The sequence below is a fragment of the Nylanderia fulva genome, unplaced genomic scaffold (assembly GCF_048542155.1).
Source record: "Nylanderia fulva isolate GAGA-0341 unplaced genomic scaffold, ASM4854215v1 Scaffold4, whole genome shotgun sequence".
In the NCBI taxonomy this organism is placed as follows: domain Eukaryota; kingdom Metazoa; phylum Arthropoda; class Insecta; order Hymenoptera; family Formicidae; genus Nylanderia; species Nylanderia fulva.
In genome coordinates, this window is record NW_028190476.1 from 3326623 (window position 1) to 3340379 (window position 13757).

At 41.0% G+C, this 13757-nt stretch overlaps 2 protein-coding genes across 9 annotated transcripts; one reads left to right on the top strand and one right to left on the bottom strand.

Moving 5' to 3' along the window:
• The first annotated feature begins 969 nt into the window (after positions 1 to 969).
• LOC114937956 (uncharacterized) lies at positions 970 to 3950 on the top strand. Of its 3 annotated transcripts, XM_085486013.1 has the most exons (8): positions 970 to 1549; positions 1662 to 1714; positions 1963 to 2044; positions 2754 to 3081; positions 3215 to 3309; positions 3381 to 3422; positions 3576 to 3638; positions 3888 to 3950. In XM_085486013.1, the coding sequence occupies exons 1-7, from the start codon at positions 1479 to 1481 to the stop codon at positions 3616 to 3618; spliced, it is 714 nt and encodes a 237-aa protein (XP_085342139.1). In that variant the 5' UTR covers positions 970 to 1478; the 3' UTR covers positions 3619 to 3638; positions 3888 to 3950. The 3 variants fall into 3 exon arrangements, with proteins under 3 accessions (XP_085342139.1, XP_085342140.1, XP_085342138.1); XM_085486014.1 differs by lacking the exon at positions 3888 to 3950 and having other exon boundaries at positions 3381 to 3435; positions 3576 to 3604; XM_085486012.1 differs by lacking the exon at positions 3888 to 3950 and having other exon boundaries at positions 971 to 1549; positions 3576 to 3685.
• On the bottom strand, positions 3738 to 13323 carry lgs (BCL9 domain-containing protein legless). Of its 6 annotated transcripts, XM_085486010.1 has the most exons (9): positions 12288 to 13323; positions 10519 to 11872; positions 10150 to 10364; positions 9818 to 9832; positions 9547 to 9757; positions 9102 to 9460; positions 8571 to 9021; positions 8115 to 8319; positions 3738 to 7930 (listed from the first exon to the last, which is right to left on the bottom strand). In XM_085486010.1, the coding sequence occupies exons 2-9, from the start codon at positions 10820 to 10822 to the stop codon at positions 6022 to 6024; spliced, it is 3669 nt and encodes a 1222-aa protein (XP_085342136.1). In that variant the 5' UTR covers positions 10823 to 11872; positions 12288 to 13323; the 3' UTR covers positions 3738 to 6021. The 6 variants fall into 6 exon arrangements, with proteins under 6 accessions (XP_085342136.1, XP_085342134.1, XP_085342137.1 ...); XM_085486008.1 differs by having other exon boundaries at positions 9547 to 9832; positions 10150 to 10361; XM_085486011.1 differs by lacking the exon at positions 9818 to 9832.
• Between the last annotated feature and the right edge of the window lie 434 nt (positions 13324 to 13757).

Sequence of the window (13757 nt, forward strand, 5' to 3'; positions counted from 1 at the left end):
CAAAATAATTAATTTAATAATATTAATTACAAAGTGCGACTCGAGGAAGAGATTGCGTTGAAAGATAAAATCATTGCATGAAGATTTTCTCACGGTTGCGTTATTATGTAATTTCAAAATCACGTATCACTCGATAATGGAGAAAAGGCGCGGTTTTTAATCTTATAAATGGAAACATTTCAAAGAAATGTGATTCACGCCGCCTTGCTCGTTCATTTTTTCGTTTCTTGTATGTGTGTCGTGTATCTCGGCCTGACAATATATAGAAACATGTAAATGTAAAGATAAAAAATCAACGCAGGGACACAGGATGCGATAATTGGCGCATAGGAAGTTTAATTATTGCTGTGAAACACACTATAAGCCGCTATTATTCTATATCACATACATTATATACAATATATATACTTATACATAATTAATATATATGTATATGTATATATATTTGCGTTGACAGTGAGGAATCTTATATATATATAAAAAAAGAAGCATATATAGTTATAAATATCCCAGGTAGCAAGCTGACGTCATTTTGACGTTTAATGACGTCAGCTTGCTACCTGGGATCGTAGCGTGTAGTTTTACATATTATACCCGTCTCACACGTGTAGAAGTCGCATTCCAACGTCTAAGTTTTTAATGAGACAAAATAAATTACTTTGGTCAAAGCGGGGGTATTTTGTCATCGTCTTTACCTGCAATTTCTCTCGCTTTATTTCATATTCTCCCGTTTCTAATCGTGCGTCGCCTTATTTTTCCTGGTGAAAATAAATCATAACTATGAGGATATAAAACTAAAAGAGAGGAAACTGACAGAAGAATATTCCTCTCGTATTGGAAACCGCCCGAATGACGTCCAAATAGATCCGCCTATCACCGTCCACTGAACAAACGGCGCAACATTTCAATGCAAATGTCATAAACAATAAACAATGCGTGCAAAATACAATATTTCTCGCTTGAAATTCTCGGTCGAGGAACCCTCTTCGTCATTATCCATTTATTCTTCGCGGAATAAAAAGGGAAAAAATATATGAATTTCGACGACACGTTATTCGCGGAATCCGGGGAAGATGTGATGTGCACGTAGGGAATTCGCGAGAAATGTCGGCATTGCTGCTGCGTACCTCTCGTGCGTGCGTGATCAGATATCACGGCGCGTTCGTCCGAGTCGGACTTGCCTCGTCGCCGCTCTGAACGTTCCGATGCCATTCGTCACAATTTCCTCCGGATAGGGATCTCGAGTTCCTGCCGCCTCGCCAGGGAGATGCGACACTCACGGCGAACGTAAGCACAGCTAATTCGACGAGGACTCTCGGAGCAGGTATAGCGAGGTGATTGGTGTACGTAGATCTTCGTGGAACGTTTAACTTCAAAGGTTAGACCTTCGCGAAACGGAGCTCGAGGGAGAGAGAGAGAGGGAGAGAAAGAGCAGGGAATAGAATATAATCGGCGAATCACGAGAGAACGGTCGCGAGATGGATGGCAAAGTGGACGACGAGAATCAGCGGAGCATCAACGACGGAGACTGGGTCTGTCCTGACTCTCAGTACGTTAGCACCGACTTCCATTATTCCGACTTTACGTTAGCCCGCGTAATTATTTTAATGGACCGATACATGTGATTGAATTGGAAAATTTTGTTATTTTTTTTCTTCCAGATGTGCCAATGTTAATTTTGCCAGACGAAATTCCTGCAATCGTTGTGGAAAAGGTATGCAAAGTGGAAATGTTACTGTTATGTTGATCATGAAAGGGTTGTTTTTTTTTTTTTTTAGCTATATTGTGTAATTATATTGGTTCGTATACTATATAGACATAAAATGCTGTTTGCATGTTAAATAAATGGAAAGAATGTAAACATTGTTATTTCATTATAGCCACTTTAACGTATACACTAATTGTAAGTGTAAACATTTTATTTTACAATCTTTTAACAATATTTAACATCTTTTCTTACAGACAGAAGTGAATGTCCGAAGAAGAAAAAATTGGGTCAAGAAATTGGAAAAGCAGCTGCGGAAAAAAGCAGAGGTCTCTTTAGGTAATGCCATCTTTGGTATATTTCTTATCACTTGCAATTAATTTTTACCAGAATAATATAAAAGAATTTACAAGTTTCTTTGTTGACAAATACAAATAATAACTACTATAAAAAATGGAATAAAACAAGGACAAACCCTTCAAAAAGCAAAATCGACATTTCCATCTGTATATTATATATCTTATTTATCAAATTCTAATAATATGCATATACAGAGTGTCCCAAGACTTACTGTATCATCCATTAATGGGAGATTTCTGATGTGATTTGGAGTTGAGTTTTCCTTAGCGAAAATGTCGAGGAACTAATTATTATTCGAGTTATAAGCGATTGAAAAGAAAGGCTTTTTCGCAAACTAAGCCTTGTCGAAATAAAATATTAACAAAACTAAATTTTGTAGTTAATTTCAGAGTTTAATAGAATTTTAATTTAAAGCTTACTTAAATGATTGTAAAAATTGGTAACATGCAAAAAATGATGAATTTTTGCTGAGAAAAAATCTAAATAATCTCAGGAATTTTCCATTAACGGGTGATACAATAAGTGGAACCTCCTGTATAGTATGCATCAATAATATGCAAATGTGTATCATACTTTTGGAATAAACTTATATATTGTTTTACATTTAAATCTTGTATGTATATGCAAAGATTACAGCCATATATATGTGATAATTAAGCAAACAAAGTTAACAAAAGCTTTATTGCAGCGCGGATGATTGGCAATGTAGCAAGTGTGGCAACGTCAACTGGGCTCGTCGGCAGCAGTGCAACATGTGCAATGCCCCAAAGTTCGGTGAGATAGAGGAACGCACGGGATACGGAGGTGGGTATAACGACCGAGGAATCGTTGAATACAAGGAGAGGCGGGACGAGGATGACGAATACGACGAGTTTGGACGACGCAAGAAAAAACGGAAACTTGACAAGAATTCCGACGACGATTCTAAAGATTCCAAGTACAGTAGCCCGTCGCGTAGTAAATCTAGAGATAAAGAAGAGAGAGACGAAGCGGACGAAGAGGAACAAGAAGAAAATGTAAACGTAACTTCAAAGCGATGTGAATTGAACAGTGTAATATGGAAAACAGATAAATTACACTCTTCAATTACGAATACTTAAGTAAAGTAAAAATGCTTCGGGTGTTTGATTGGTATCTGATAAATTATAGGAGGATGAAGAGGAAGAAGAGGAGGAAGAAGAGGATGGCGATTTATCTAAATATGATCTTAGCGAATGGGATGATTTTGCATCAGCGAAAAACAGGTAACTAATATGTGCGATTGCAAGTTTCCTGTAAAATATTACTATGAATTTCTATTTTTTTTTTTTTTTAGTACGAACGGAAGTACCACGTCGTCGGAAGCGCAACGGTCAAGGTAATTAATAGCGGTAATGCAATGCAAAATATATGTTACTTGAAATGTTATTTCAATACTATATTGACACAGCACAATGCTTTCCCATTGTTAAATTAAATATAGAATTATAAAAAAAACATTTATTATATAAGGCATAAAACCTATTTACAGAAACGGAGATGATCGACGCGATTCAGGCACATCCAACCAATGAAAGGCTGTACAGAAGGACAGGTTTGACTTGGGTTTCGGGTATAAAATTGATTATGATGATCAGTTGCAGACAGCATACAATGTGATGAGTTTTGCTAAATAATGTATAATCCCAGATCCTTAAGACTTAAAGTATAAGCTTGCTTTTATTGCGATTATATCTTGATATATCGCGTAAAGACATCGAGTAGAGATTAGCGTCGACTTAACGAATTTCTAAGAAGCGCGAGCACGCTTCTCATTCGATGTGTGACTTTTTTTGTTTTACAGGTTAACAGGAGACTCGAAAGAGACGCAACCAGTTCTCGGCAACTAAGAAATATACACAACGCAACAAGATTTTAGTAATTTAGTATGCACCTTTGGATATATAAAGTGGCCGATAATACGTGACTTATTACAAAGGAGTCGACTAACAATAAGCTTTACATTTATATAATTGAGCTCATTAGCTTCTCGTTGATCCTAGGGAAGCAAAATGTTAGGTCTCCTATTTGCGCGGGTATAATCGTTGATGATCGTCTGACGATTAGCAGAATTTACGACAGACACACTTGGGCGCAAGTAGTATGTTTTGCTAGAGTGAAATACAAGATTGATAATTCCAACATGAATCTATAGAAGAAATTATACACAGCTCGTTTTACAAGCTAAATATGTGACGTAGAAAAAGATCTTAACTCCTATGTAATAGATGATGTTTAACGCTCTGCGCAAGTCCCGTCGCCGCAGTGTTCTCTAAGATTTCCCATTACTTTTTATCACAAACGTAAAATATGTCAATGTGTCACTCTGCTTTGTATTGCTCAAGCTGGCGAAAGGAATCTAACTTTTTCTCTTTTCATTCCCTCGTCTCTCTTTCTCTCTCATTTTTTCATGTCTAATTTTATCTATGCGTAATTTTATTCAGATTAAATGAATACAATGTCGTGAAATGTAATATTATATGTATATAAAGAACTTTCCAAACATAACAGATATGTTCACGGATTTTTTATTTTCGAAAGAGAAATGGAGAGGGAAGGATACGTTCTTTTTGCTTCGACTATCACAGATTCGAGTAAATTGAAAGGAAAAAGTAGTCTGTGCTTATTCCTCGAGAGAAAGAGAAATTAGATTTTCCTTTTTTATTTCAAATCAGTCGCATTTTCGTGAATTTGTCGCAAACTCCGAAACTGGTCGTTAATTCTAAAACGATTATCGATCAAATATCGTACTGACTTCTTGTAAATATCTTTATTTTTCATTTATAATAAAAATCATTCATCAACAACATAATTGTTCTTAGTTCAATTACTTCTTATGTCGTAAGCTACAGATAAGGGGGAAGGGGGAAACGGGTCATGATTATGCACAGAGTTGGTCATAAAGGAGAATCGATGAAGGAGCGTAAGGGACGGGCGATATTGAAGGATTATGTTGCAACAGGTGTATATATATATATGTATGTGTATATATATATATATATATATATAATATGTATAATATGTATATGGTATATATGTACAATAATAAATTTGAGCTTGTTTGACTGTATTTAAGTATTTTAGTGATAAAGGAAGGATGAATTACGCGGCACCGGTGTACCAGAATTCTCTCGCTCGTCCTACCGTACGCACAATTGTTACTTTACTCTTGAACAAACTGTTAAAAACGAAACGACGTGAAGAAAAGAGAGGAAATCTCGCTTGTTTTCTTCCTCTCTCTTTCTTTTTCTTTTTACACTCTAGTTACAGTAACGCATTTCTTAATCTAACAATGCTCCTCGATCGATGAACTATAACGACTTATATATATATATATATATATTAAAAAAAAAGAAAAAGTAAAAAAAAACTATCGGATTGTACATCGGTATTTACACGAACGCGAGTACTCCACACTTCCATTAATAACGTTTACAATTTACAGATAGACCTGGGAAGTTTCGGTGTGATAAAACGATACCATCAAAGATGTATCGGAATAACATATTTTTATAGAGACACGCGACTCGTTATCGTGATCCACAAATTAAAAAAAAGAGAAGAAAAGAAAAATATCTTGACATAATACAATATGTAAAATAATGCCGTAATAGCAAATGAAGAATAAAACTTAAAATTGTCGTCGCGTGCCAGTCATATAAGATTACTCTCGAAGATAGCTTCTGCTCATCGATAACTATCATTATTTCTCTCTGTCCTTTACACAAGATCGCAATAATCTATATAGCACAGTTTACACTTCCAGAATTAATTTGCGTGATTATAATAGAAACATCTCCCTGATAGATGAAAGATAGAAAGAGAGCGAAAGAGAGGAAAAAGAGAGGGACACGCTGAAAGGCCACCGTAAAATCGTCGTCGCGATATGGATCAATCGACATCGGACAGTTTTTCTTGTTTCTCTTCTCTTTTTTCCTCTACTTCGGCATGAAAAACTGCTGATGCGAGTGCGAGTTTGGCGGCGGATGCAAATTAGGATGCGGCGGCCCGCTGCCTCTGGTACCGGTGGCGTAAAGCTGTTGCTGGAAGTTGTGAAACTGTTGAGCGTAATTCGGATCGGACATGCTTGGTCCACTACCGAAAGGATTGTTCTTAAAGTTGCTGGTCGCGCCGCCCATGCTCGGCGGTAACGGCTGAGTGGCTTCGGGCGGTCCCAGTCCCATCGGGTTAGCCTTGTTGCCGGACACGCCGTACATGCCCGCCGGATTCGGCTGGTTCGGCAGATTCTGCGAGACCATGTCAGGCGGGAAGACTTTGTCGGGATCCATGGAGCCGCCCGGGAAGACGCCGCCGCCTACCATGTGCTGCATCCGCATCAGATTCGACTGGGGTCGCATGTTGCCGACCGGTCTCATGGACGGGTGTATAGCGCCGGAAGTGTTCATAGACTGACCGTCCATCCTGGGCGAGCCGCCCATACCAGGGATCCCGGTGGTATTCATGCTGGACGGCATACCACCGTGTGGACCACCCATGTTGTTCGGCACACAGCCGTTCGGGAAGTACTGTTGTAGGTTCATGGAAGGCGACCCGCCCATCTTGGACTCCATATTGGATAACGGATTGGTGAATCGCTGAAGGAATTCTAGACTCGGCGGGCCACGGGGTGGCGGGTGACCGGGATTCGGCCTGGCTGGCAAGTACTGGATGGTGTTGGGCGCGTTCGGCTTTACCTGAACGCTCGCGCCGTTGTACGGACTCGGCCCGGCGATTCCGTGGCCGGTCATTAGTCTCGGTGGGGGCGCGTGGCCTGGATCGCCTCCGGGATATGCGCCACCGACCGGGCCGCCGGTACCCGAATGGCCGCCCATCATTCCGTGACCACCCATCATCGAGTGGCCTCCCATTTTGCTGGGAATTCCGCCGGGGCTGCCCGTGTGCGAAGTGGTGGGGCTATAGCTGGTTGGCGGACCTGCTAGACCCATGCACATCCCGCCGACCTCGCCGCCACCGGGCTCGCCGCTGCTCGCACCCATGTGACAGCTTCCGTTCATCTCACCGCCCATCTGCATCATGTGCATCCCGGCGGCGTGCGGATTACCGAACGGCATCATGCCAGCATTGCCAGAGTGCATGGGCTCGTTGCCCAGAGAGTTGCTTGTCGCCGTATTCGTTAGCTGCTGGCTCATTTGCGCTAGAGATGTTATCGGATCGAAATGATTCGTGTTCATGGTGTTCAAGCCACCGAGTCGACCGCCGACTATGTTGTTAGGATTGAGAGGCACATTGTCGGATGGTTGACTCACGTTTATAGATGGTCTGCCGCAAGCGAACGAGGCGTTACCGCCGGGATTAGCGCCAGTCAACGGCACTATCGTTGTGGTAACAGAATTGTTTGTTGTATTCACCACTGTAGACTGTTGCTGCTGCTGCTGCTGCTGCTGTTGTTGTTGTTGTTGTTGCTGCTGCTGTTGTTGTTGCTGCTGCTGTTGTTGTTGCTGCTGCTGTTGCTGCAATTGCTGTTGCTGTTGAACGTCTTTCACGCATGGCGGTGAGGTGTCGGGTTTCATGGTGGGCGATGCCGGCACTGTTCGCGGAGGACCCATACTGTCGGGTATGCTGGTATTATGCGGCGTCGGACTATTTTGTGCACTCGCGCTGGATTTGCCTGCTTTCGCGGGATCCACCGGAGTATGCGGCGCAGCACTACCCGGAGTGTGCGGCGTATGCGGCGTGTGAGGACTGTGCAGAGAACCCGTAAAGCCTCGATTCATACTGTCCATCTGTACCGGACTCGCGCCCTCTGATCTAGTAGGGAATTGATTGTTGTTATCCAGATTTCCCGCCAACATTCTATTGGGCATCTCTGACGAATTTCCCGTGTTCCTGTGTTGCCGACAGAAAAAAGAATATCATATATATAATTATACGAATTATAGGATTATTAATCGAAATATAATTTCACACTAAAGAGTTAGTGTGAAACTCTCCTCTATTCTTTCATTTACTTTTGAACACAAAGTTCAAAAGTAAATGAAGGAATAGAAGAGAGAAACAGGGAGATACTTACGTAGAAGAATTGCCGTCCTTCAGACTTGTATTGGGTTGTTTTTGAATAGTCAGTTCCTGTCCCTCAAACGTGTTGAGATATTGAAGTTGAAGAGGACTCGGTACCGGCATCAAATTTGCTTCTTTCACAGCTGCATTAACGTTTCCGGTATGCTGCTTCTGTTGAGCTAAGGATTGTAACGTTCGGCAAAACATACCACCATCCACTAAATCGAGAAAAGAACAAATCTAATTTAGAAACTATAAAATTTACAAAACTGTGCGCAACATAATGAATTTGTGGAAAAAAAGAAAAAAAAAGAAACGTACTTCTATTTCTACCTCTACCTCTACCTCTACCTCTACCTCTACCTCTACCTCTACCTCTACCTCTACCTCTACCTCTACCTCTACCTCTACCTCTACCTCTACCTCTACCTCTACTTCTACCTCTACCTCTTAACCTTCTATTACTTACCATTTGGCTGTTGATTGGGAGGGAAATCGAGGTTAGTGTCCTTTTGAGCAGTAGTACCGCTAGGACTAAGAGCGGCGATATGAGAATGAGAAACCGGTGTTCCTGGATTGCTATGATTCAATCGTGTTGTCGAGACGGCTGCCGTGACAACCGGATTCGGAGAATCCTGACTCGTCGGACTTTGTCCAGGCAGATGGCTGGTCCTCTGATTACCCAGCTGGAACTGTCTGTTACAATCTGCCGGCGAATTCAAAGCAGAACTCGCGCGCGGTGACGGTAGCGACAGATTGCTGGTCGGATTATTGGGCGACGACGGATTTGGGCTTTGAATCGCAATCGGTACACTGGCGGATCGTGTCGTTTGATGATAGGGAGGTGGTGGACCTTGACTTCGCGGTACCCCGACCATGTTTGCACCGCGCAACGGTACCGCGCCTGGATTACCAACCCCCTGTAATAATATTTATGTTACAGATATTCCATAATCTAGCGTATACATCGAGTTATCGCGCACTAGGAGGAGAGACGTACTTTATTCTTGCCATCGAGAAATTGATGCTGCAACTTGTGCCAATCCATAGATGGAGAACATTGATTTTGTACTGGACCAACAGGAGGAACATTCGCGGTAGGACACGACACCGCCGTTCCTTGCGTCGTGTCCGCCAAAGCGTTGCCAGATTGTTCATCCTTAAACAACATGAGCTGCATTTTTCGCAAGGTCGCCAGTTGAACTTCTCTGTGCTGCCTTTGTCTCGGTGTTAAATTTTCGTCTGGAACTTTGACACCCTGAAGCGATGGTTGCAAACCTCCTGGGCCTGGACTCGTTGTGCCACCTAACAAATTTGGACTGTGGCCCATGGTAGCATTATTAGCAGGTTGAGGATTGGCTGCAAAGAAAACAAAACATGTACGTTGCATTAAATCTCATATAAATAATGAATAAGGACAAGTTAACAAATGTAATAAAAATTACCTGAATTACCAGGTGAATTCGGCACAAGGCAAGGCACGTCTAAATTTCCATCATCCAATGATGGTTCGGTATTACCGAGGGAATTTCCACCGTTTATGTTTCGCAAGTTGGGCTGTTCGTTCCAAAATTGTGGAGCATTTGGATCTAGTGCTGGTAAATCCGGGGGTTGTTCAGTCGGGAAAGTATTATTCGCATTTCCCTGATGGCCTTTCTGTTTCATCATAGCAAGATTATTTAACCATTGAGCAGGATTTTGGCGAAAATGACTTACTTTATTTGGATGTTTCTAAAAGAATAAAAACGATAAATATTAATGATATAAATAATTAATAATAAATTGTATACGAAAAAAAGCGTATTACTAAAAATAACACTGTATAAAATATTTTTGCCGAAATAACCAACTGAATAAATAAATAGCCGTGACAAATTAAAGTATAAAAATATTAATAATGCATATAAATGCTATTACTGTTTCAATAAATTGTGCAAAATTTTTACAATTAAAAATGCAACTTTTGCGATGAATTGCTCGTGTATGTAATAAAGAATTGATATAAAAAGTATTATTAAAATAAATTCAATGTTGCGCATCATATATACCTCCAAATATTTTTTAGTGGCTGGCTGTGCGCAATGATAAGCGATGATCGAATGATATTCGCCTCTCATTACTGCATCTGCACCTGTATTTGCTAACTGCGTGGAAAATACAAAAATCTGGCTCTGCTGTTGCATATACTGAGCCTCGCCACTGCTCGCATTAGTTCCCATCTGTTTACCCACAACATTACTAACGAGCGGTTGAATGCTGTCTGCTGTAAAAATATATATTTCCATTATAATCTACAGCAAAGAGAATAATTTGATTCATCTAATTAGAGTACATGAGCGAAGGGAGAAGAAAATGTATGGTAACACAACAAAAGGCTCGCAGATTATAAAAATTCCAGAAATAACTTGACATTGTACCAGGTAGCTCATCGGTGGGATTGTTAGGATCTCCTTCTTGTTTAATCGAAGTCAGGATCGACTGATTACCATTGGTATTCGGATTCTCGACGGACATTGAACTGCATTGGCTTTCGCCTTCGAACTTGGATGGATCGAGACAGGAGTCCCTTGGACACTCCGCAGTATCCTCCCCAGTCGTATCATCGTTCGTACCACCTGTACCCTCGTCCTTAATCTTAACCGGATCGGTGTCAGGCTCATCCTTGACAACCGTGGTAGGTGGACAACAGCTGGGCTCGTTGGGTTTCTTTTCCGTTTTCATGGCTGGAGCGTATCGCGTGCGCGAACGACCGAGTGTGTCAAACCTCGCTGTTGCTACTGCAGCTAAACAGTGGGAAGATAAGAGGCATGGCCACTGGCACTAGTCCGCGTCCGCGACGCGCTTTCCGGCGTGCGGCAAAGATGATAGGTTAACCAGGTCGACCTGGAGTAGTCGGCTGCGCGGCAAGAAAGTTCACCAGACGGCACCGAGCGACTCTCCCGAGGCTCTGAACATCGCTGAAACGCAACGAAACGTCACTGACGACGTCCTTCCTTGTATCCTCGCTAGGATGATCCCTCAACTAGGATGCTGCGAGGCTCGCACCACACCACCTGGATACGAGGACCGTCTCGGTTTGGGTTCGCCAACTCAAGACACCGTCTCTGACGGAACGTACCCGGCACTGGAAGCTACACGGGATCGTCGCGCGACGTCGGGTCCCGTGCGCGAGGAAGCCAAGTATCCCGAGTGGATCACCCTCGCGGTGACGGCGAGCGCGTAGCGCGCCTCTCCGGCTGGTGCTGCGCTGCGGCGGCGGTGGCGGTGGCGGAGCAGCGGTGCGCGGCGCGTTCACGCCGCGAGGCACACACGCACAGCACACACGGGGCACCCGGGGAACACGAGCGATCCTTACGGATGGGGACGATGCGAAGGCTCGTTGCACGCTACAAGTGCGCGACTCCGAGTATCCACCTTGCCGTCGTCGTACGCGCGAGCATTGTTCTCTCTATCCCGACTTTATTTGTCACTTCATGGTCGCTTTGATTATTTATTTCTTTTCTACGCAACGCTGCCAACTGTCCGGCCGAAAAGTTTCAGACAACGTCGCTTGACGCGCGCCGCTCTCGAGCGAGACGGAACGATACGGCCGCCACGCGGTGAGAAAGTGACAGCGCGCGGCAGATCGAGACGCGCGCATGCGCTACAGGGACCGCGAGAGAAATCCACGCGCCCCCGCGCCCGCGCCTCACCTCGCCAATGTCTCCGTCGTCGCCCACAGGGACGTAGCTAGAGGGGGCCCTGCCTGGCTCTTATAGCTTCTTCAAGAATCTATATATGTATACGGGTTAAATTTTTTTTCAATTTTATTTAATTAAATATTAAAACTACATTTAACATTTTTTATTTTATATTTATTTAAAAACTGCAACCCTTTACTTTAAATAAACTTTGCAATACTTTTAAACAAAAAATATATTCTAATCAAAATCTGTTATCGTTGTTAATAATATTTATTTAAAATTTACTATTTATAAAAGTTTTAATATAAATATACCTCATAAAAGAAATTTTACTTAATTGTTAAATAATCCAATATATAACTGCAGACCTGTATAATTATTCAAATAAACTTGAGAGTAGTTTTAAACAAAAAATATATATTTCAAAAGTTTTGGTTATTATTGTTATAAATAATATATACATCTACCTAAAATTTATTATTTAAAAGCTTTAAAATAAATACCATCTCTATTTATGGTGTCCTGTTAGACTGTTGGTTTTCTCTTTTTATAATATGTTCAATTTTTTTCAAAAAAACTGTGTTAAAACTGTGAGAAGAGGCGACATAAACGCCTATATGGATATTAAAAATTTCTCGCTTAAAAACAAAGAAATAATTTACGAGATCCGACTAACATCATATAAGATCACATCACGGCGAATACTTTTATAAATTAAATATGACAAATTGCAACACGCATAAATTTCGTATAAATTCTCGACTCGAAGTAACAAACTATTAGTAATTTTAAGAATATTATGATTTATTTTTTTGTAAGAATTATAAAGTACTTAACAAATGTTATACTGGGGAAGACCGCGTGCGGTTGAAACGTTTATATGAAAGGTTTTTCTGTAATTTTAATATATTGTTTATGGAATAAATTTTAATTGGATACAACATTTAAAATATTGCTCGATAAGTTGGCCTTTTTTTTGAATATATATTTATATATTTAGGTTTGTCATATACTTTTGTCTCCTAGTTTTTAGTTCAAAAATATTTTTAACTTGAATAATGAAAAATTGAATAAAAATTTATAATCCGTCTCTCCTAATTCCGTTCCTACTCTGTCAAAATTTTCTCGTCTGCTCTTGCATCTTCAACCTGGTTATATATATATATATATGTATATGTATGTATATATATATATATATATATATATATATATATATATATATATATACGTCCCTGCGTCGCCCGCAGGGTAACTATTTTCGTCTCTCTTTGGTTATATTTTCGCCGTCTCCGTCTTCTCTCTCTCTCTCTTTCTCTTTCTCTCGATCGCGACGGCGTTCGATCTCTCTACCTCCTCCTCGTTCGCGTCTCTCCTCGTTTACTCGCTTCCTCGTGTCGCGACCGACGAATGAAACGTCACGGACACTTGAGAAATTTTCAAAGGCTGCCTCGCGGAGGCGACCAGCTTCCGAGCGACCTTTAGATCTTATCTCGCACTCTCGAATGCACTTCGCGAAATTTATTTCATTTTCGGATGCATGCAGAGGGGCAGGAGCGAGTCGAAGCTCGGTGCGCCTACATTCTTCGAGTTCCTCATCAGGGCGACGGATTCGTAGGTGTCGTCCGATTAGTGGCGGTATTTTTAAAATTTAGGAAAGATGCGGAGCGACATCAACTCGTATTTTTTGATGCAACGTCGAAAATACATGCACTTTTATATTTATAAAGTTAACTATATATATATATTTAGATTTTATTTATATTTAGATTCTATTTATATTTATATTTTATTTATATTTTATATTTGTTTTATATTTATGAAATTATAAATATTATATACTTACACATTCGATAATGTTTTTGTGTCAAATGGATAGATGGTTTGGTTGTTTTTCTGCTCGAACGATGAATAGAACTGCGAAGCTGTTAGAAAATTTTTCGTTGCAACGAATAAACCGTCACGTTTATTTTCCT

Excerpts from the sequence above, each read along its gene's own strand:
- LOC114937956 (XM_085486013.1), top strand. The coding sequence starts at position 1,479 with ATGGATGGCAAAGTGGACGACGAGAATCAGCGGAGCATCAACGACGGA. Across the intron at positions 2,045-2,753 it reads AAAAGCAGAGGTCTCTTTAG|CGCGGATGATTGGCAATGTA; the intron begins GTAATGCCATCT and ends GCTTTATTGCAG. Across the intron at positions 3,423-3,575 it reads TCGGAAGCGCAACGGTCAAG|AAACGGAGATGATCGACGCG; the intron begins GTAATTAATAGC and ends ACCTATTTACAG.
- lgs (XM_029311626.2), bottom strand. The coding sequence starts at position 10,822 with ATGAAAACGGAAAAGAAACCCAACGAGCCCAGCTGTTGTCCACCTACC. Across the intron at positions 9,833-10,149 it reads CCACTAAAAAATATTTGGAG|AAACATCCAAATAAAGTAAG; the intron begins GTATATATGATG and ends TTATTCTTTTAG. Across the intron at positions 9,461-9,546 it reads GAATTCACCTGGTAATTCAG|CCAATCCTCAACCTGCTAAT; the intron begins GTAATTTTTATT and ends TTTTCTTTGCAG.